Source organism: Epinephelus lanceolatus, chromosome 8 (assembly GCF_041903045.1).
Source record: "Epinephelus lanceolatus isolate andai-2023 chromosome 8, ASM4190304v1, whole genome shotgun sequence".
Taxonomy (NCBI): domain Eukaryota; kingdom Metazoa; phylum Chordata; class Actinopteri; order Perciformes; family Serranidae; genus Epinephelus; species Epinephelus lanceolatus.
The window spans coordinates 1257888-1281398 of record NC_135741.1 but is presented as its reverse complement, the minus strand read 5'-3'; the positions used below and the strand labels follow the sequence as shown (position 1 = coordinate 1281398).

The 23511-nt window shown below is 43.2% G+C and overlaps 1 protein-coding gene across 1 annotated transcript; it reads right to left on the bottom strand.

Annotated features, from left to right (window-relative positions):
* Positions 1-1458: 1458 nt before the first annotated feature.
* Positions 1459-21981, bottom strand: LOC117258484 (alpha-tectorin-like). Its single transcript, XM_033629448.2, has 14 exons — positions 21906-21981; positions 18037-18112; positions 16837-17078; positions 16317-16473; positions 14374-14461; positions 14222-14284; positions 13937-14133; positions 13725-13853; positions 11502-11689; positions 10966-11114; positions 7917-8159; positions 5436-5595; positions 5180-5269; positions 1459-4249 (listed from the first exon to the last, which is right to left on the bottom strand). The coding sequence occupies exons 2-13, from the start codon at positions 18080-18082 to the stop codon at positions 5180-5182; spliced, it is 1752 nt and encodes a 583-aa protein (XP_033485339.1). The 5' UTR covers positions 18083-18112; positions 21906-21981; the 3' UTR covers positions 1459-4249.
* Positions 21982-23511: the final 1530 nt, after the last annotated feature.

Sequence of the window (23511 nt, the reverse complement as noted above, 5' to 3'; positions counted from 1 at the left end):
CAAGGATGGGACAGACAGACAGACAGACAGATGGACGGACAGACGGTTGTATGGATGAGCAACCTGAAGACATAATGTCTCCTGTTTTTGGTGCAAAGGTATAAAAAATTGTTTTTCTGACGCTGCTCTTTGCGGAGGAAGTACGGTGGCTGATGTGCCAACGTGAATGTCCCTGTGTGGAGCCAGTGTTTGGTCTCATCACATCACTCAAACTAAATAACAGATTCTGAATATTATGGATTATGTTTAAAATACTTCAGAATCATCTTCCTGAACTCTTGTTTGGGTCTTTCCAGGCCTGGAACACCTGACAGTGTCCTGACCGTGCGTCTCCTCTGTCGTCGTCGTTTTTTAATCTGATTATGGAAAATTCCTCATATGACTTTTAAACTGTGTCCTGGTAGCAAGCGAGCGACGCTCTCTGTTCACATCAGTCAGTTAAATATGCACATCTGTAGCATCATCTTAACAAACACTGCAGGCTACCAATCAGCTGTGCACTCCACTGGAGACTGGGAACAATATAATCAACAGTTGGCAGGTTGTTATTAGCGATGGTTATTAACCTGAAACTTTCCCCTCCATGTTGATCTCCCTCCACACAGCTGACACCCTGTGAAGGTTTCTGTGATGAAATAAAGACGTATCGTGGAGATAAATCCTCATTTCAGCTTCATGAATCAGACGCTCCTCGTCCATGGTCAAAGCAACAACAGGAATAAAGACAAACAGGGCATCTGATAAAAGTTTAGCTCCAAACAGCAGCTCTGTGTCGCTCGCAGCCGACTCAGACAATGTGATCAAACTGACACTCAGACATTGTGTCAGAGCAAATACAACAAAACTAATTCCTTCAGGTTTCTGTTTCTAAGACAGTAACTGTATTGAGAATATCATCAGTTTAAAGTGTAACAGAATAAAGTTACTCATATTTCATATTTTAAATGTCTCACGCCGTCGCTTGACCTCCTTCACTCCCCGACCCCGACAGTTAAAGTCAGTGAGTCCTTCCTGTGGGCACCTTGTCAATCCTAGGATGGTGACGGATCGACCCAGACTTACTGGCTGGTTCTGGTTGCCTTTGTTGGTGGGATTGGTTAGGTTTAGACAAGAGGCGTGGGATTGGTTGTCAGGGAGAGCCAATCAGAGGCAGAGTAAGGCGGGCTGAGAGTGGACAGAGATGTGGTGAAGAAGCTGTGGAGCAAACATGGCCGCCTTCAGACACTTCTAACAACAATATTTATGTTTTTGCTGATGCTAATGATGCTAACAGTTAGCCTGCTGTTATATCAGTGTGAGGAGATCTGTCAGGAAACAAAATGGCGTCACCTCAGAGGAGGAGAGAAGGATGGACTTCAGCTCAGGTGAGTCACATCTGTCTGTCTGTCTGTCTGTCTGTCTGTGAAGCTGATGTGCAGCCTGTTGGAGTCTGTCCACAGAGAGAGACACCAAAACTCGTTTGTCTTTTACCCACATTCCTGTTTTTATTTTTTTTTTTTTTTGTTGATGCTTAAACAAACAATGAGACAACATGAAGACAACAGCAGTGTCTCTGAGTGTCAGTGAGACAGACTCTTCAGTCACAGCTGATGGATGATGTTTCTCTGCGGTGACGTCTCTTATAAAGAGCTGCCGGCTGCTGATCAACAACAACAACAATAACAACAACACAAACGCAGGAAATGAAAATGAAACAACAGTAAAAGAACAAAACTGTGGAGCTGACAGAGGCTGAAACATAAGAACCCAGCTGGCACAACATGACGTCAGAAAGACGCCGGACTCTTCTGTCGGACAGCTGTTAAATTTGGTTGGAATGAAAATGGGGTTAAGATTATTATGATGTTTTTGTTGACATGTTGTTGTTTTTTTGTCTTTACCTCATTATTAAATGACGTACTCCGATGTGAAGATGACGCTGGCAGGAGACGTTTGGACGACGTTGGAGTCTGGTAACTTAACACAACTTCAGACCAACAAAACATCGATGTTGGCGTTTGACCCGGGATACTCAACATTTGTAAAATGATAGGAGGCCAGCGGACGGTCACAAACACCCTGCACAGGTCAGAGGTGTCCACAGGGGTGTTTCTTAGGTTTGAGGACATTCGGGGCTCCACCAGGACCTGTGTCGGGGGTCAGACGGATCCTCCCCTGGCTCCTCATTTACATTAAAAAAGGAAAAAAAAACTCCCATCATGAATTAACTTATTTTCATTGTGCCACGCAGCACCCTGCTTCATTATAAAACAATGCATTGGATCCGTACTTATAATGTACGTACAGTCAATCAGGCTCCACCTCACCATCTGTGTTGCCAGTTTCTTGTCTCCCTTATGTTTGTCAGCACGGGTCAAAGTTTCTCCCATCAAGTCTGTTTTTACAGATCACAGCGTTTGTGTGGGAAGTGGCGTGCACTTCTTTCAGGCCTCGTTTGTGCGTACGCAGTGTTTATAAATGGGACCCTAGATTTGGTCCACGGGCAGCTAGTTGAGCATCACTACATTAGATGTTGACCTGACTTTGACTTCACAACCTAAATTCAACCAAATGTGACGTCAGAGCTGAAACAAGTTCAGGCTGCATTGACAGTGATGACACTTGATGAGGTCAGACAGTCGCTGCCGAGGATCAGCTGACGTGTTGCTGCTTCATCTGTTAACATGTTTTAACTTGAGTTCGTCCTCCAGACTGAAGAAATCAGCTCTGACAGAAACCCACAGGTCACAGGAAGAGTTGTTAGTGCAGATACATATGAAATCAAACCTTCACCATGTTTAGTTGATTGATAGTATTGATTATAGATTCAGTTCCTTCAGGAGCTCAGTATCTGTGATGCTGATATCAGACCGAGGCCCCGTCTGTACGTTTCCAGATATTTGCCTCCATGTTCGGGCCTCTCGTCCACACGCAATTTTCAGGTCACTGAAACAGAGATTTATCAAAACTCTGTTTATCTGTGAGGACGAACAAACGGAGTGTTTGGAAAACAATGATGTCATCTTCTCAAATCACACATGCCTATTGATGCTTTGTGCTGGAAACAACAACAACAACAATAGAGGACTGCTGGTTTGCTGATGTTTTGTTCGCACTGCTCGGCCTGATGACGACTTCACACTTAAAGGGGAACTAATGTTTTTTTCAACCTGGGCCCTATTTTCTGATCTCCTTTTGTCTAAATGAGTGATAGGACATAAGTAGAAGTAGATCTGAACATAGGGCCCAGGTTGAAAACAACATTAGTTCCCCTTTAAACTCACCACTTCACAGATGACCAGAGGCGTCTGCTGTGTTCAGTGTTTCTGCTCCACCTCAGTGTCAGCAGTTTAAAGTCTACTGGATACGACGGTTCTGGATCAGGACCGGTGGAACTAGCAGATGGTGGGACATTTTCCAGAGTGGGATTGTTGTTGGAGGAAAACTCTCACATGTCCAGAGCATGACTTGTATGTTTTAAACTGAATGGGAATCAGCGGTGATGAGATCTCCAGGAGGTGTTAACGTTAGTCTGTTCACTTCACAGACAGACAGCTATCGGCCGGACCACAGGTCGGCTCAGCTGCGGAACATGGAGGGATAAGCAGTCTCACCTGTTTTGCATTTTCTGCAAAATATAGGAAGTGAAAATAGTATTTTGATGATCATATTATCATATCTTTCACAAACATGATTTTTTTTTTTTTTTACTCAACACTTCCTGTTTCAGTTTCAAAATAAAAGTCCACGATGACTTTTCTGTGGACAGAATCGCTTCATTATTTAACACGAGGCTTTTATTGTGAAATATTATCAGGACCATGTTGTTGATAATTCAGCGGCTGCACAGCTCCGTACATTTCTGGAGTACTGGCATCCAGTTGTGGAAATACAGAAGTTACAGCAGCAGCAGCAACACTGTCTGTGTGAACACTGCACATGTGAGTGTTTGGAGTCGTTTCAGTGTTCTAGTGTAGATGGAGATATTCTGTAAAACCAGGTTGTGTGGACGGAGTTTGTTTTTTTTTTTAAATGGAGGGGAAAAATATCCTTTTCTAAAAATATCTGGATGCGTACAGACAGGACCTGAATGTTTCCTCCCACCTCAGGAGACACAGCTTCAGATGTCATAAACTGGACTGAATCAATCGTGGTTGTTTTATCACAACTTCACACCAGTGATAATGGAGCTCACATGAAGAGACTGTAGATATGGGGCGAATCATTCTGAAGGTCGACGGCGGGTCAGTCACTCCAAGATGGAAACAACCTGAGAAGAACCAGAACAAAGGTCTCATCAGTCCTGCTGTGTGATGAACAGGTGTCTTCTTCAGACCTGCAGGAACCATTTCTAACAGTCAGTCTGTCTCCAGTCACAGTGAAGTGGAGCTCCAGTCCCAGCTGGACGAGGACATCTAACTGGCCTACTGTCCTTGTCCCAGTATACAAGCACGGGAGGGGAATCCATTTATTGAGCCAAGTATGCGCGACTCCTCTACGATAGGTGGAGATATGCCCCCTTTCAGCTTGTTAGTATTGGACCTTTTTCCTGTTGACCTATTACGTCACAGACCAAACAATGGACAAACAAGTTAGCTACGGTTAGCTAGCAGCTAACTGCTACCATGGTGGACAACTTTACAGCTCTGTACATTTGGTCCGTCCAAAAAGTCACGGCTCTGGATGTAGATTTCTCCATGTTGTTACCGGCTTCTTCTTCTCTTACACATTTAATGCTATTGGACTTCCGGGTCAAAGCCCGGGGCGGAAACTGTGGAGCATGCTCAGAGCGCCTCGGCCAGTTTGGGTCTGATTGACTGTATACATGCAGGAGTCACATGATCTGGGTGTGTTAGTCCCACTGTGACACATTCACTGCAGGACCATTTCACTCACACTGACATGTTTACAGGGATTTTAAAAGACTGACACAATAAATTAATTTCCTCTGACGACGTGGAAACAGACTGAGTGACCTCTGTTGCCTCTTTGTTGTGAACACATGAAGACCCTCCCCTCCTTGTGGCCACGCCGACTCCTGGTTCGTTTTCATCCAGTCACCTTCAGCTTCATCAAACTGATTACCTCTTGTATTAGAAACCTCTTTTCCACCAACACAGTTTCCGTTCCAGTTCATGCACCTGATTTTGAAACGCTCTGTAGCCTGATGGAAGCAGCCAGCAGCAGACTCGTGTCTTACCTAAGTCCAGGACATGGAGACTTGGGCTGGTTTCTTGTCTTCAAACAGACGCCGTCCAGCTCTCCGTCTGCGGCGTTTGCTCAGGCAACTCTGATTCACAGTTACAGACACAATGTTTAAGTTTTCTTCAGTATCAAAGTCAGTGATAATTGTCTGTGTATCCATGGGACACTGCAGAAAGAGAAACTTGGAGACACTTTGACTACATGGAGACTGATAGAGGCTATAATGAGCTAGACTATAATAACAGTCATACCGGCATGCAGCTTTTGTTGCTCTTCAGACACAGCTTCATGTTGAAGTTCAAGTTTATGCCGTCGTTGTTCCCCTTAAACTGGAACATCTGGAATGCTATGACGGTCCCTCCCTTTGAGTTCGGCACCACACTCACTGTGTTGTCGTCCGGGTTCCCACAGCTGCTCAGAGGCAGGAAACAAAAAGTTTGGTCTCCTGTGATCCACAGTCTCCACATGATCCAACATCTCTACAACCAGTCAGGCACCATTTCAATCAGTGTCACAGTCAGACAAACTAAACATGACCTCTGTATGATAATAGAAATGAGAAATACTACTATAATAACTCATTTATTTTCCAGGCTCCAGAAATTTTAACTTAATTTCAAAATGACATCAGCAGACTTCAGTTCATAGATTCTGGTTCATATTCTAAATGTAATTACTACGAGCTGGATTTGGAAAAAGCCTCTTTTTTTTATTTATCTAATTTTATTTTATTTATTTTTTACAGTTTTTAAAGAACATGTCTTCCTGCCAGTGGGTTTATAAGGCACATTTTTAGAAATAAAATATAATTCAAAACACAGCCATTTACATTTGTATGCCCCTCCCCTAACTCAAAATAAAAAACTGCCAAAGATTTTTAGAGGAAAAAAAAACATCAAAGATTTTAAAGAAACAAAAAAAGACGAAAAGTGTTTTAAAAAAAAGAAAATCACCGAAAAGTTTTTCAGAGAGTACACCCTCCAAACAAGTTTTTTTTTTTAAATAACCAAAAACTGTTTAATGCCTTCTCAACCTGCCCGCGTGTTTTCATTTTCATTAAAAATCAAAATAAATACGAAACACAACTGTTCATATGCCCCTCGCCTAGGCAAAAAAAAGGAAAAAACATTGTTGTTGATGTCTGCATTCATAAACATGTCATCACTGGTGTTTCATTACCTCCACCAATAATCTGACTTATTCCGGTAAAAGGAGAATTTCAGATTTGTTTGTACATTGTGTGGGTAAGTCGTCTGGAGGGTTCCATTACGTTTCACCATCTTGAGAATACCTCCGCCAGCGAGGGACATACAGCCCCGCCTTACGCCAGCGCTGCGTGACTGAGGAGCCGAAGGAGAGGAGCAAGAGGCGCTTCACTACGACCCCGGCACTACTGCAGCATAACACTGTCCCGCTCTCTGAGCATAATGCAGGGTCATGCACATGCAGCATCACGGGAGACGCAATCTTCGTCGCCAGGAAAGCGCAAAGGGAATCAAAAAGGCAACGTGAGCAGCGAATTCAAAAAACGAGGGTGAACATTGGGGCAGCCTTTCCCAGGTGGAGAGAGCTGCTGAAGGAGAAAGGTAATGCAGTCACAGGCCAGTGATGTGTGGAGAGGGATGAGGTGTGTGAGGTTGAGCCACTTGTCAGTCGTCAAAAGACCAGACGTGATTGGTTTGTTTGGATTTACACCCGCCCCAACAGTCCTACGCTGTAAACACAGCCAGCATGGTGAGGAGGGGGTTTTGTCACCTGGTGTCACGTGTGTCTGTGTAGCAGCCTGAATGAATACTCCATGAAGTATCCCATGACATGGTTTCATCAATGTTATCATAGCTTTTTGGTACACAGCAGCTACCGTAGTTGCAACACGCGTTTGAAACAGTGAGGTGCTAGAGTGCGCTATGTGTTTGAATGCAATATATGATTTCAACGTTAGATGGGACACATTCCTGCACACTGAGGCTTGAAGTAGTACAGTACTGCAGTACAGAGTTGGAAAGAAAATAGATCCATGGACAATCAATGTGGGCGGAGTCAAACATTTTCCTCCGCCCACACTGAGCATGTTTGTCTTACTCTATGGCACCACTGAAAAGTGGACAATACTTTTAAATTCTGAACACTGAAACCTTGAAAACATGTAACACCAGCCTGCTGTGGCCCCCGGCACTGGGTTAGTGGGTTAGCAGGTTAGCAGGTTAGCAGGTTAGCGGGTTAGCAGTTTGCAGGTTAGCTCTCAGAATTCAAGTTGCTTCACTAAGTCTGTCTCAGCCTCTCCGGAGGTGCTGGCCTTTCTCCTTACGTAAAAAGTAGTCTCACAGGCGTGAGTGAGGCGGAGAGGAGTCATGAGATACCAGCAAACTAACTGGCAACTAACACAGTGGTAATTACACACACAGGGCGGCGCTCAATGTTAGACTCCACCCACATCAAGCTCAGCCCTGAAATGCACACTGCAGTGAGGGGCCTCTCAATAGATCCAGACATTAACAATATAGGTATCAATAAGGTGCACAAACCAGATGTGCAAATTCCAGAAACATCAGATGGTTAAAAACCATAAATGTTAAATAAATGACATACAACATATTTTTGAATCAGTTTTTCCTGTGAGTTCTCTGTGCACACACACACACACACACACACACACACACACAGCTGATGGAGGTGTGAATGCACGTTTCTGTGTTTCTGTGTTCTTCTGTGAAACAAATCCTGCAGCTCACCCATTTTCGATGAGGTTGTATCTCTGACCGTTGCCATCCGCCGTGTCAGTTGCCCAGCAGTCCTTGATCACCAGGGTGATGATGGAGGGATCCAGCCCATCACTGTCCAGGCTCATGTAGATGATCATGTCCGTCGTTAACCCATTTGAAAAGTCGACGGGTTGAGTGCAGGCGAGGTCGGAGAACATGCCCATTTTCACACCGTAACTCCAAGATCCAGCTACAATCTGCTTTAAACCATCGCTGCAGGGTGCGCGCACACACACACACACACACACACACACACACACGGGTCAGATCGGCACATCACTACTACTTGTTGAACCTTGGTGCAGTTTTTCCTCCACAAACTCAGCTCTAATCGACCTTCACTAAGTCCCTCCCCTCAAACATAGACTGGCCAATCATAGCATAGCATCGGCCAGCTCAGACAAGGGTCCGACAGCTTCACCTCTGTGTCCCATTGACTCTCATTCAGTCATTTCAGATTTCCTTCATTTTCAGGCTGGTTTTGTGGATCTAAACGTCGTGTCTGGAGCTCGTCATGTATCAGTGATACTTAGCTGGAGAAGCTGAAGGAGATGTACGTGTCCTCCTCGTTCTAAAATTAAACCCTGAAGTGTCTAGGGTTAGCTCGCTCCTGAAGGTACAGCCTACTGAATGTGAAGACATGCTGCTTTTGAGTTTTAATTATTCTGACAGTGAATAAAGACCGACCTGCTCTACGGGAACCAGTGAAGGAAACAGGGAAACTTTGCTGATATTCAAGCGGCTATGTGTCAAATATCATTCATCTGCACACACTGTGATGACACACAGCTGGTTGAATATCATCAATTGTCTCCTGTCTCGATCATCAGTGATGTGATGGTTCACTGTTACTCTGTGATCTGTACATTAGCCTTTACTGTCTGTCTTTATCTTTCTAACCTGTTTTTGCTGCTGAGTTAGTTTGACATCCTGACGTCCAGCAACAGCTGATTGCCGCCGATAAGCTATAGCTGCCATTCAGAGTAGCACTGAAGGACTCCATAAGCTACTCTCCTCCTGCTCTCTCTGTCTGTCTCACTGCCTGGTTAGCATGAACACAGCCACACCGAGCCATATGGTCGCAAAAATCTCACACCGACACTGAAATAGTTCGACTCTGTCATTAAACCCATTAACAGACGTTGAGTAACATTTGCATGTGATGCTAACAGTAAGTAAAGTGTGTGTGACTCTGTCCCGACAGGCCCCCAGAAACAGCGCTCAGCCTCGCCTCCAATGTTTCCCAGTGGCCACTTGCAGTATTGCAGCAAAATGAAATAAAATGCAGCCCAAAAATCGGCCGCCATTATAAAAGAGACGCCTGTAAAACTGTTACGAGACACCTCCAACTGCAAATAGCCCAATCATGACTCTCTCTATTCTGAATTTTTGATCCATGGAGGTTTTATATTTGTAAAACGTATCTCAAGCTGAGAGATTTTAAAAATCTGTGACATCATCACAATGTAAAGTCTGAGCGGGAACATGTGGGCGGGGCCAACGGGAGAAATGCTACTGCGCATATTTTTTGGGCCGCGTACTACTGACGTAAACCTGAAGTGTGAAGCTTCTTTTGGCGTTTACTACACTGGAATGAATAGGTACCATCTTGGGGTCTGATATCTGGGTTAGGGACATGAGATTTATCTGTTTTAAAGATATTTTTTAGGGTGTTTTTACCTTTAATGGACAGGACAGGTAAGTGTGAAGGGGGGGGGGGGGGGGGGGTGACATGCAGCAAAGGGCCACAGGCTGGACTCGAACCCGGGCCGCTGCGGCAACAGCCTTGTACATGGGGCACCTGCTCTACCACTAAGCCACCGACGCCCTGAGATTTTATCTGTTTTAAATGGTCACGCAGAATTCACAGTGATTGGCTGACTTTGTTTGAATTGCTGTGATCACAGCATCCAGGAGGGACAGGATCTACAAGTTATTAAAGGGAAATTTTGGTTTATTTCAACCTGTCTCCTATCGTCCTAAATTTGTTTCAAGTGACTAGTGACATAAAAATAATAGTTAGCATGTTAGCCGTTAGCCTAGATACAGCCGGGGCGCATAGTAGCGTCAGACCTGTTAAAACGTAAGTGAACGGGCAACCTTCAAGTGCAAAGTTAGTCCACTAAACAAGCTTTTTTTCCACAAAGACCGCCTCATATCGTTAGGATAAATGTCAGAGAACATATAGAAAACGACATGTAAACATGTTGTCTTACCTTACCAGTGTGCTGCCATGTTTGTTTACCATTTAGCTCTGCTTTCCAAAGCGCGGCCGAAATATTGCGAGAACAAGCAGTGATCTCATAGCGTGCCTGAACAAGCAGCAACAGCTGGAAGGATACACTGACGAAGAGCTTCGTGAAACTGAAGAACGGAGGAGGAGAGAGAGAGAGAGGTGCAACAGGTAGAGGACGAGAGAGGAGGAATGGCTGCTGCAAGGCTGCGTAGCTCTGGAGATTGGTGGTGTACCTGTGAATGCTGTGCCCCAGTGCCCACAGAAGAGGAATGCCTCTGTTGCAAGGAATGGGACCGGTTGCAGCCTTATTTTCAAGGTCTGGATGTGACCGAGGACGAGACACCTCCACCTGGAGTAGTATCCAGCTGGGCTTTATCTAGAGCCCGCCAGATATACAGTATTTCGGCCGCGCTTTAGAAAGCAGAGTTAAATGGCAAACAAACATGGCAGCACACCGGTAAGGTAAGACAACATGTTTACATGTCGTTTTCTATATGTTCTCTGACATTTATCCTAACGATATGAGGCGGTCTTTGTGGAAAAAAAAGCTTGTTTAGTGGACTAACTTTGCACTTGAAGGTTGCCCGTTCACTTACGTTGTAACAGGTCTGACGCTACTATGCAACCCGGCTGTATCTAGGCTAACGGCTAACATGCTAACTATTATTTTTCGGCACTAGTCATTTGAAACAAATTTAGGATGATAGGAGACAGGTTGAAATAAACCGAAATTTCCCTTTAAAAGCTGTGACTTACGATGGTACAAGGTGTTGACCTTCTCACCTTCCTTTTATTGTGAAGGCCATGCTCTGGTCCTCCGGCTGGTTGTAGAAGCAGGAGAAACTGACTTCTACTGGGTTTTGGCGAGAGATCGGACCAGTGGAGCTGTCGGTCGTGATGGTGTTTTCGTAGAAGATTTTGTTTTCTTTGGCCTGCAGAGTCAGAGGGAGTCAGATGGTGTCACTGCAGGATATTAGAGATGCAGGAAACTTTAAACTCAAGGCCTTTTCAGACGAAGTGCTTATCAGGCTGTAACAGACTACATTTATATTGACGGCATTTCTGTAGCCACAAATCGTACAAATGGAGGACACTTTCAGACGATATTAAAAAAAACATTTGTGGTGTAACGCTCAGCTGACGATGGAAGTAGTTGTGTTAAAAATTAGTTCAAACCCTGTGGGCCTGATTGTCAGATTTTCTTTTTCGGAAAGTTGCAAAGCTCGTTGGACTCAGTCCCCCGAAACTGACGTCAGAAAGGAGACTTCAGACTCTGACAACAATTTGTTGGAGGCCTTTAGTAAAGGAGAGGCACCCACCGTGATCAAACTTCCACAGGACTTGCTGGACTTGAAGGTGAAGGTCACCATACCACTGTCTTCATCAAACACCCCTCCACAGCTTTGCTCGTTGAGATGTAAGTCAGAGTGGTGGATGCCTTTTTCTGCCAGGAGACAAGCAGCTAGAGAAACTGAAGCCATGTTGTCCCCACACACCGTCGCGTCACCTGAACAGGGAAAAAGGAAAGTTTTCTGTTAGTGTATTGTTGTATTGTGTTAATATTGATTGAGGCGTTCCCCAGGGAAGTATTCTGGGCCCCTTTCTACTTTCTTTTCACCTGCTGCTTCTGGGAAACATCATGAGTCAGCACAATATCAAATATATGTTTCGCAGATGATACACAACTGTATACCTCTGTTTGCTGCTTCACAAACTTCCGAGAGGAGACAGAAACAAACAAGAAAAAATAGTTTTGTTGTTTGTACATCAAAAATTAAGAACAAATGAAAAGCATTTTTAAAGGACCAGTGTGTAGGATTTAGGGGGACAGAAAGTCAGTATAATCTAATCAGTGTGTTTTCTTTAGTGTATAATTCCAACCAGGAGAAGTTTCAGTTGGTTGAAATCTGGTTGAAATGGTGTTAATTTCATTGACAAAACTATGACAAAAAAAAAAGAAAAATCATAGACAACCTTTTTTCCACGATGAAAACAAGATGATGACGAGCTAAAAATAGATCCTGATAATAAAAACTAAGATGAAATCTAAGTCTCATTTTCGTTGATGAGACGTGGTGAAAATGTCAGTGGTAAACTGTCAGACATCAAAAGCCGAGAACGGCCGTGCTTGTAATTATCTACAGGTGCAGCATGAGCGACAGGCTGGTTAACGTGTCAGTATCCAGCAGAAACAGTCAGAGTGGAGCAGCGTCAGCCGTTGGTGCGAGTTGTGAGCTGTAATTCAGCAGTAAATAATCAGCCGTGTGTGTCTGACTGTGGATGGTGGAGCTGCTGAATGGATTTGTGGAGTTTGTTAGTTGCAGCGGTGGCTGTTAGCAGCTAGCTCCGCTCGCAGCCTTCACAGCTTCACCCCACAGGACTCCACTCAGTCCGGACTGGAGAAGGTTTGTGGGTTGATGGTGTTTGACAGGCAGGTAGGAGGCTCAGTTATCTGTGAGTGTAGCTGTGCTGTAAGTAAACAGTCTGAACTCAGATTAGTTTTCTCTGACAGAGATGAAAGTTTAGTTTGAATCACCAACTCTGTGAGAGGACACCAGTTTAAACCTCCAGACTAACATGTTGCACATGAAGAAACAAGTTATGTTTCTGCTTCTTAACAGTCACATGGATAAGTCAGAGTTTACAATGAACCTGGGGACAAATCCTAGTTGGCTCACATTAGTTATTTGTTGAGAGCATAAATAGAGAGATGTTGAGCTTTTCAGATGATGATCAGTGAGTGTGTGCTCGTAAATCAGCCCTTAAACCTGTCACACACTGCTGGAGACATGACACACACATCATTTTATACAACCTGTCACTTTGTGTCTGATTTATGATCCATGAATCAGACTCACTGGATTAGTTTAAAGAGAAAAACATATAGAAAACATCGGACTACATGAATGAACTAACCCTAACCATCAAGACTAAGACTAAATCTAAACTAATAACCTAAATCTAAAACAGCTGTCAGAATTACAGTAACACTGCTGTCTGTAATCCTGACAGCTAGACTCCACTTAATCCCCCTAAATCTGACACACCGGAACTTTAAATATTGATTTTGTGTTAAATGTGAATTAATATTTGCATCTATGTTCGTTAACGGTGAATTTCAGACTTCTGAGACATGATTACCTTCTTTGTTTCTGTGATGTTATTGTTGTCAAGCAACAGTTTCTCATGTCCTCATTGAGGATCACAGTCAGTGTTTATATCACTTCCTCCGACTGTAGTGTTTTACTTCAACATAAAGCTCATGCACTCCTCTGAGGATTTGCCATCTGCTGTATTCCTCCTCAACTGGAAACACAACAACCTTCCTCTTAACCCTTCACCTCCCAGAGCTGACGTTCACAACATCGCCCTTCAAACACAAAGAGTGTTTCAGGTGGGCGACGGCAGTGAAATGTGCTGATCCGTTCCTCTCGTCACGTCCTCTTCGAAAAAACATCAGAAATTCGTAAATGTTGTGAGACAGTTTCAGGGACACCTGTGAAGACTGGTGATGGTGGACGGAGTGAGATCTGATTTCTTACCCAGAGAATCTGCCTGTCTGTATTTGGAGGCAAAGTGACCCCGACAGAGGCAGGCGGGGTTACCACTGATGTCTTCACCACAGAATTCATGACCGCCACAGGTGTTCTGACAGGAGCTCTGAGAGAGTGCTGCAGACACAGATAGTTCGGTCAGACACCACTGCTGGACTGTTGGTAACTACAGAGCAGGAGGTAGTGATGGACGCTCTTACAGCAGCCGGTCTGTGACCTCCAGTCGTCCAGTGTGGCATCATTCTGCAGTCTGCAGACTCCGACGTACGCCTCCAGGAACTGACAACCAAGACCGTCCACCGCCGGGTAATTACATAGCGTATCCTTGCAGGCGGTGAAGTAGGGATCAGGGCCGATGGAACAGGAGGTGAACGGCGCCGCCTTTAGGAGCTCACAGCTGTAGCGGGAGATAAACAATGTGTGACACATATCTGATGTTTCATTGGATAAGAGGAAAGTGTGTGTTCAGGTGTGGCTCCGCTCACTGTTGAGTCATCTTGGAGCACTCGATCCCGTTTTTGTTAGATTCAGTGGACTGCTTCCCACAGCTAGGGGGCGACAAACAAACAGCAGAAGACCTCAGTAATGTGATGAAGCAGCGGTCTGTGAACGTCCAGGTGCTGAAGATATCTCTTACCTGTCGGAGCTTAAGTCATCGTCCTTCAGTTCATCCTGAGAGCTGCTGGAGTCCACACATAAACCCGTCTGGGTCTGGGTGGGCGATCCTGCAGAGACAAAACAGTCCACATGCACTCCAGTCCCTGTAACGACTGACCCTGATCTGGATCAGAACATAAAGCTGCTCATTCATCTCTCTGAATGATTTCAAAGCTGAGTTCAGACCGAAGATTCACCACGAGACATGTTAAACTCACACTTACTTGCGAAACTCCGGTCTGCAAAGTTTTGAAAACCTGCCAGTTTGCACCAATGCTTATGGTCTTATGTCTATTTTGTACGTGTTGGTGGTGCTTTTGTGGTTGGCGTTGGACGGTGGTGGCTGCGAGTCACCAGTCTGTAAACTCCATGGATGCATTTAGAGACCTGGATAGAGCATTGGTGGCGGGGCACCATTCATTCCCATGAAAGTTTCTCTGTGGTGCATGAAGGCAGTATGAAATCACCTGGGAGATCAGTGCTGCTACCCCATCACTGGGCCCATAGAGCAAGTACGCTAGATACTTACGGCAGCCAAGCGGCTAACTTCCGCCGGCCGAGTGGCTGACTTCTGTTTGCGTGCTCTGCTAACTTGAATGGTGACAAAATGATTTGGTCATGCGGCTCTTTGAGACTTTGGAAATGTTATCGGGCTGAATGAATCAAATCATAGCGAGACAGGTCATTTTGTGTATCCACTGATTTATAGGCGTCTCTTTCACAGTGTGAGTCCATGTATTTTTGGGCCGCAGGGCATCACAGGACGGACCCCAGAAATTGCAGTACCACTGTTTGGCTACTAAGAAAATTGGTGTCAAAGCCCGGCGCCCTTCCTGGATACAGCATTGGTGGTGGGGCCCCGTTCATTCCTATAAAAGTTGCTAAGTTGCGCATGAAGGCAGCGTGAGATTACCCTGATGACTGGCGCTGCTTCTGCATCATTGGGCCCGTAGAGCAGGTGCATTAAAGACTTAAGGAAGGCAAGCTGAGCTTTTCTAGACTTTCCAAATGTTATCAGACCAAATGGATCAAATCATGATAGCGGGACGAGTCATTTAACTTGGTTATGCTCAAAGAAATGCATCCACTGATTTACAGACGTTTCTTTCGCCATGTAAGTCAATGGGGAAAAGTCTTTTTGGACTTCAGGGTGTCACATGAACCTGGAAACTGCAGTACCACTGTTGGGCCACTATTAAAATTGCTGTGAAAATCGCGTTATAGATGAAGGCATTAACGCATTAATCGCGATGTGATTAAGGTCTGAACATCCAGCTCCCTGCTGCTGCAGTGATGGAAAATAACGACACCACTGAGCTTCTGAAAGTCTCCTTTCATTTTAAAAACTCTCAAACAGCTCGGCTGACAGTCAGCAGTAACCTGCACCTTGTGTCAAACAGATTTAAAATATCACTTAAGTACTTTGAGTTTGAGCTCCACCTATGAGCTGAGCGCACAGGAGCAGCTGATTGGACTGATGTCAGTGGGCGACCACATCGCCAAAGATGACAAAGCATTATTTAGGAGTGAATGAATCAGCACAGACCTGTGGATGAAACTAAATCTAAGATGTTAAATACAGCATAACTGACTGAAGACCTGCATCTTAAGTCCTGTGTGTGATTTATCCTGGCTTCGTATGAGTAGAGAAAAACTTAGCTAGCTGCTAGGCTAATTTATACAACGTATAATGCCATAGGCTTGTGCTAATAATGTTAGTATGTTGTTTTTGTGGGGATAACATGTTTAGTATAAGACAATTAATTTGTCAGTGAATCTTGTCTTGTTTGGTGTCATTGTGAATCTTCGGTCTGTACCAGACTCACATTGTCAGGTTTTGTGTTTGACCTCCCTACATCCCATCATCCAGCACATACACACAACAAGGACTTTTTTAACCACATAGGATGTGTATCTCTGCACCTATCATGTGGATGTGTGCGGTGGTGCCGTCGAAGATGACAGTGATGGTGTGGGTGGAGAGCGTCACTTTGGCAGTGACTGTGTTTTCATCCTTTGAGAGCTCCACGCTGTTCTCAGTCTGAGGTGTGCTGCTCAGGCTCAGCGTTGTGTCGCCCGCCTGCAGAAACCGACAAACACAACTGAGAACAAACCAGTGATCAGTTAGACCTGAGCCTGGATTCATCAAACTTCTTGCTGAAAGTTAACCTCGGACTGAAAACACTCCTGTTTGGTCCTTTTGCATCACTTTGTTGTTTTGTGTCTTTGTAGTAACATGTTGTCTTTTTCTGTGATGTCTGTGATCATTGAAGTATTAGTATGTGAAGTATCTGAGTTCTGTCTGAATAACCCTCCACACCAAGTCGTTAAGTCTGACGGTTTTCTGAAATATAAAGTTGAGTATCATCTGCATATGTGAGGTAGTTAACATTCTGCTGCCTGTTGAATTTTTTAAAAGTCAGTGTAGCTGCAGACCGCTTACTTGCACTTTACCACCCTGATTCAGCTGAACGTTATCACTCGCCCCGTCCACTTGCAGGATCACATGGTCCAAGAAACTAACGTCTTGACGGCGGCGTTCCTTGAAGGCACCAATCACCTGGAGGCCCGCACCTGACACCAGAGTGAATGCGCAGTGATCTCCGACAGCACCAACATTGCTGCTGAAATCAATGACAGCTGGGCCAGTCACAGTGCAGGTGGAAATTTGTTGTTGTTGTCCACCTGCAGACATGGTGAGAGTTCAGAAATAAAGTTAGTCATCTGGAAGAGCTGCAAATAAAATGTTAGCTCACAGTGACAAATAAAGTTAAAAGCCAGAATATTTTGAGATTCAGTTTATAATATTCAAAGAGAAAGCAATATTTGAAATATTAGTATCAAGAGAATACTTCAAGATTAAGTCAATATTTTTTGAAAATCTTGAAATAAGTGTTTGAAATTTGACAAAAAAATAAATAAAGTGAAATATTTTCAGGAGAAGTTCTTTCTTTCTTTTCAACATTTATGTCAAAATGTTTCAAGTTTAAATTCATAATATTTTTATATTAAAATCAAATGTTGATTTCTATCATTTCAAGGAAAAAAACTTTGTTTTTTAAGTCATAATATTTAAAGATAAAAGAAATCAAGTCTTGAGATTTGAGTCGCCATATCAAGGTGGGCTTTTTTTTTTTTTTTAAATGTAATATTTTGAGATTTAAGTCTTAAAAGGGACAAATGTTATAATATTCTGAGAAAATGGTTTTACTATTTAGAGAAATTATTGGACATAAAATTATAATGCTTCTGGATTAATAGAAAAATGCTTTGAGAGTAAGGTTGTAGTATTTCAAGAAGAAAAAGTCATAATTACAGAAATCAAATAATTTGAGATTATAGTTAAAATATGTAAGATTAAAGTTGTAATATTCAGGCAAAAAAATATATATTATATTTCACTGATATTATTTCGAGGATAAAGTCATAATATTTAATTTTTTTTTCAAAGATTATATTCATAGTATTTTACTAATAATAATAACCATATATTATAATAATAATAATATTTTGAGATAAAAGTTGTAATACTGAAGTTGGATTCTCAAAGTATAACAGTTTTTTCGTCAGAGCTATGAGAACAGATGACACCGTGAGTTTAGGTGGTGCAGGTGGAGCTGGGTGAAGTCAGGTGTGTGTTTACCTGTGAGCTGACTGAGTGCAGCCAGGTAGAGCAGGAGGCGGAGCATGTTGGAGGAGGACAGTCAGCTAACAGAAAACTGGAAGAGACACAGCAGGTCATGTTTGAGTCATGCTAACGTCATGCTAAAAACAGGCTAACATCATGCTTAACTCATGTTAACGTCAGGCTACACTCATGATAACATCATGCTAAAGTCATACTCAAATCATGCTAAACTCATGTTAAACTCATGTTAACAGCAGGCTACACTCATGCTAAAGTTGTGCTGACATCATGCAAAACACAGGCTAAAGTCATACTAATGTCATACTTACGTCCTGCTAACATCAAGGTACACTCATGCTGATGTAAGGCAGATACCTATTTAAGGCAGTAGAAGGCGCTGTTGTCTATTTTACGAAAAATGTAGCATTTTGCACTGTTTGTCCCTGGCATGACGCCGTAGCTTTAAGATTTGCTTTTGTTTTGGGACGCCATGTTCAGATTGTTAACTGTCTCTGGCGCCGTACTTTTGAGGATGAGATGCCAGCAGCAGGGATCGCACTGAATGTTTGCTTTGAAGAATAAAACTGTGGTCCAGGTCGACCACAATCCAGAACCCCGCTTTCAGTGCCTCCTTTGTACCTGCAAGCACGGCGCTCCACCGCCACATTTAACAACAAAAACACAACGCAGAGCCCAAGGAGAGATGCAGAGGGAGACTGGCAATGGGCGCGCAGAGGTGGCGGGTTAAACTAATATCATGTTAAAGTCAAGCTACAGTCAGGTTAACATTGTGCTAAACTCATGTAAATGTCATGCTTAAGTCATACTAACATCATGCTAAGGTCAAGCTAACATCATGCTTAAGTCATACTAACATCATACTAAGATCAGGCTAACATCATGCTAAGGTCAGGCTAACATCATGCTAATGTCAGGCTAACATCATGCGAAAGTCAGGCTAACATCATGCTAAGGTCAGGCTAACATCTTGCTAAGGTCAGGCTAACATCATGCTAATGTCAGGCTAACATCATGCTAAGGTCAGGCTAACATCATGCTAAGGTCAGGATAACATCATGCTTAAGTCATACTAACATCATGCTTAAGTCATACTAACATCATGCTTAAGTCATGCTAACATGCTTAAGTCATACTAACATCATGCTAATGTCAGGCTAACATCATGCTTAAGTCATACTAACATCATGCTAAGGTCAGGCTAACATCATGCTAAGGTCAGGCTAACATCATGCTAATGTCAGGCTAACATCATGCTTAAGTCATACTAACATCGTGATAAAGTCAGGCTAACATCATGCTAAGGTCAGGCTAACATCATGCTAAGGTCAGTCTAACATCATGCTAAGGTCAGGCTAACATCATGCTAAGGTCAGGCTAACATCGTGCTAAGATCAGGCTAACATCGTGCTAATGTCAGGCTAACATCATGCTAAGATCAGGCTAACATCGTGCTAAGGTCAGGCTAACATCATGCTAAGGTCAGGCTAACATCGTGCTAAGATCAGGCTAACATCATGCTAAGGTCAGGCTAACATCGTGCTAAGATCAGGCTAACATCGTGCTAAGGTCAGGCTAACATCATGTTAACAGTACATTCAGTGTAAAGATAAAACAGGTTGCTCAGAGACACAGTTACAGAAGTAACTTAAGCACATGTTTACATGCAGTACCCACAATTCTTTGTGCACAATTTGCCTTAATTGGAGGCGGGGCTTCTTCAATGACGAACACCTAGGAACTCGGTAACCTGTTACAGCGTGTGTTTGAGGAATGGTAGGAAGGAGTCTTGCCTATATAGTCTCTGTAGGAGTCGACTTGGAAGGACCTGTCTTAGAATCAGATTTCTGATCTGACCAACAGAGACACAGACGTGTGTCTGCGTGTGAATGAAAAACTCTTCATCATGTGGATTTTATTTTAAATGACGAGTGTCAGTGAGCCCTGAACGTGTCTTCATGAAGGTATCTGCATCAACAGCAGATCAAACTAAACTCACATCTTTTTAAACCCTGTTAATGCTGCAGACAAACAGGTCTAACGGGTCTCTGACTGTCGGGGATGAAACACCTGCAGACGCTTCATTTGTAAATGTCACCTGTTGTTCAGCTGACAGCTCTGAGATCAGCCGGGAGCCCTCAAACTAAAGAGCCCGAAAAACAAGACAAGAATGAGTCTGACAAGCATCTCTGAGACATTAAGCCATCAGCGTCTCTGCAGCTCCAACGAAACACCACGTGGATCTTTTGAACAGCCTGTGACCTGCAGCTCCACGTGGACCCGGAGAACCTGTGAGAGGGTTCTAGGTTCTGCTTTGTTTTCACTCCTGAGATGATTCTGTTTTAAAAGATTAATTAATGTTGTCGACACGTATTTACGTTGAGCAATTATAATATGTCAGTGATATTAAAAATAAAGTTACTGATCAACACGAGTCAGAGCTCTGAGGAAACAAACGTTAAACATGTGAAGATTAATTCCTGCAGCTTTGTTTATTCTACGTTTAAATTTAACAACAAAATCTGTTCATCAAATTTTATGTACCTTAAAATGTTTTTAACAAAGTCTGATGAGAAGCAGTTTAAACATTTACAGAAAAAGTCAGAACAATATGTGATACTGAAAAAGTTGAAGTATTACAAACAAACGTATTTTACAAGTATATAACTGAGCTAGAATATTTTTCTAAAAAAGTTTTTACATTTTAAATTTAAAGTTGAAGTATTTTGAAATAATACTTAAAATATTTCAGTCATAGTGTTTCAAGACAAAAAATTGCAATAGTTTGAAAGTTGAATTATTTTAGGAGAAAGACATGTTGTAATTTTCCAGATTATTGTAATATTTCCAAAAATGTTTATTTACAACAGTACACTTTGAAGATAATATGTGAAGAAAGTGACTCTGACTAATTCCTGAAATTGGAGAAAGATTTTAAGTCGAAAAAGGCTGGTTTTGTTTGCAATTTTTTTATTTGTAAGTAAGACAGGCCAAAAACTAAATTAAATCAGCTGAATAAATCAGTTGAAAGACCTTGTGTAAATAAAATTGTGGACGCTCCCTGAGGCCCGTCTCACCCCTTCAAGGCTTAAAATGGTTTAGTCCGCTCTCGCGCTAAATGCAGCTGGAGCCCCAACGTACACTGTCAGGTCGTCAGGTCTTTCCCTGAGAAAATGTCATCAGGGTTTTAAAAAAAGATGTTTGGTTGGAAAGAGAAGGAAAAATAAACTAAAATATAAAGACAAAATATTTAAAAAACAAAAACCCTCACACTGAGTCTGAGTGGAGCAGAGAACGGGCCCTTGTGAGTGACTCAACTCGCCACCTCAGAAATTTGTGGTGTTCAGAGAAGAACTCACGTTAAACTGCAGATGCTGTATCTGCCCTCCACAAGTCAAACACATCTCCGTCAGTGTTTCTTTCTTCTTTACACAGAAAATATAAAAACTATAAATAAACTATTTCAAAAAATCATTTCAATGAATCATTTCTTATTTTATTTGGTATTGTTGTCAGATACAGATTTGCAGTGATGATTGGGTGTGTGTCTGAATTTGATCATGTGACAATACTATGAAACATACGGCAGCTGTTTCGATGCAAAGCCTGGCACTGGGCCATCATAACTCAGATGAATCCATAACAAAAATAATCATTAGTTAATAGATAAGAATGAGCTCCAGCTCAAACAGAAACATCCTGCGCTGAGTCACAATCATCTGATACTTTAATACTTTAAATGAATTTTACTGATTAACTTTACGAACATATTTAATGCAGTGAGTATTTTACAGTGTGGTATCAGTAAAGGATCCAAGTAGTTCCTACTTTTTACAGAGACAGAGACAGACGGAGTGTGGTCTTACCTTCTGGACGTTTTTGGACTGAACCTCAGTGTGGACGAGACACCTCTGTCTCTCTGTCTCTCTGTGTTGTTCTCTAATGTATGTCTAATGTATGTCGCCTCCACCCCGACACACGAACACACGATGTTCCCACAGATTCCTGTCATGTTTTGTTTCTGTCTCCACAAACTGGTTCAGTCTCTGTGATTTACTGACAGTTAAATAAAAGAAGTCAGTAATGACACCAGGGTTCGTGTGAACGCATCATTTCATCACAGCAGATCAACGTCTGCTGGGAGAAGGACTCAGATATTTTACTGCAGTTAAAAGTCGTACAGAGCAAAGTACTGTGGTCACAGCTGAAAGAGTCAGGAGCATTATGAGCGAAATAAAATTATATTTTTGGAGTGAAGCATTGATGTTAAAAGTTGAACATGAAATCCTGGAATTGAAAAAAGCCTTTTGGAGATTTTTAAAGAAAACAGACGTAAAATGTTTAAACAGAATCAGCGGTGCGTTGGTCACCCTGCTGTGTTACACAGTCGCACTGCCTTTTAATACGGCAGGGTTTAGGACAGTTTAATCAACAGGGGCTTTACTGGCATGGGATAGTGTGAAATAAAAACAAAAATGTTACATAAAGATCAACCAAAAAACATAGGTAATGGCCTGGTGCACATCGTTTCGAGCAAACGTGTCGTTCAACTTGGAAACCAAATTAATATCAAAACGGTGCACAGCGTTTTGAGACTAAATGTGCCCCAGTTCTTCCTACACATGGTGGCTAACTTCCCAAACTGTTCTCACTACCAACTCTTCAAATACTGCCGCTCTGTCAGTGGATGTCGGCGTCAGGTTCTGACACTCAGAGGGATCTTTTGCAGCAGGACGCACAGTGGGTCCTGCTGCAAACCCTGTGCGGAGTTTGCATGTTCTCCCTGTGTCAGCATGGGTTTCCTCCAGGTGCTCTGACATGTTCTCCCTGTGTCAGCGTGGGTTTCCTCCAGGTGCTCCGACATGTTCTCCCCGTGTCAGCGTGGGTTTCCTCCAGGTGCTCCGACATGTTCTCCCTGTGTCAGCGTGGGTTTCCTCCAGGTGCTCCCACATGTTCTCCCCGTGTCAGCGTGGGTTTCCTCCAGGTGCTCTGACATGTTCTCCCTGTGTCAGCGTGGGTTTCCTCCAGGTGCTCCCACATGTTCTCCCCGTGTCAGCGTGGGTTTCCTCCAGGTGCTCCCACATGTTCTCCCCGTGTCAGCGTGGGTTTCCTCCAGGTGCTCCGACATGTTCTCCCCGTGTCAGCGTGGGTTTCCTCCAGGTGCTCCGACATGTTCTCCCCGTGTCAGCGTGGGTTTCCTCCAGGTGCTCCGACATGTTCTCCCCGTGTCAGCGTGGGTTTCCTCCAGGTGCTGTGACATGTTCTCACATGTTCACAAGTTTATTTTGAAAACCACTGTATGCATCTAATGAGCAGAAACTGTACATTTGTACAAGTGTATTTTGAAAAGACACGATGCATGTAAGCAACATAAATTGACACGCCGTCCCTGAACGTCCAAACGAACACAGGAGGGTACCCTGCATGTCATATTTAAACAAAATGGTGGTATTTTAAGAGTTGGGATGAGTT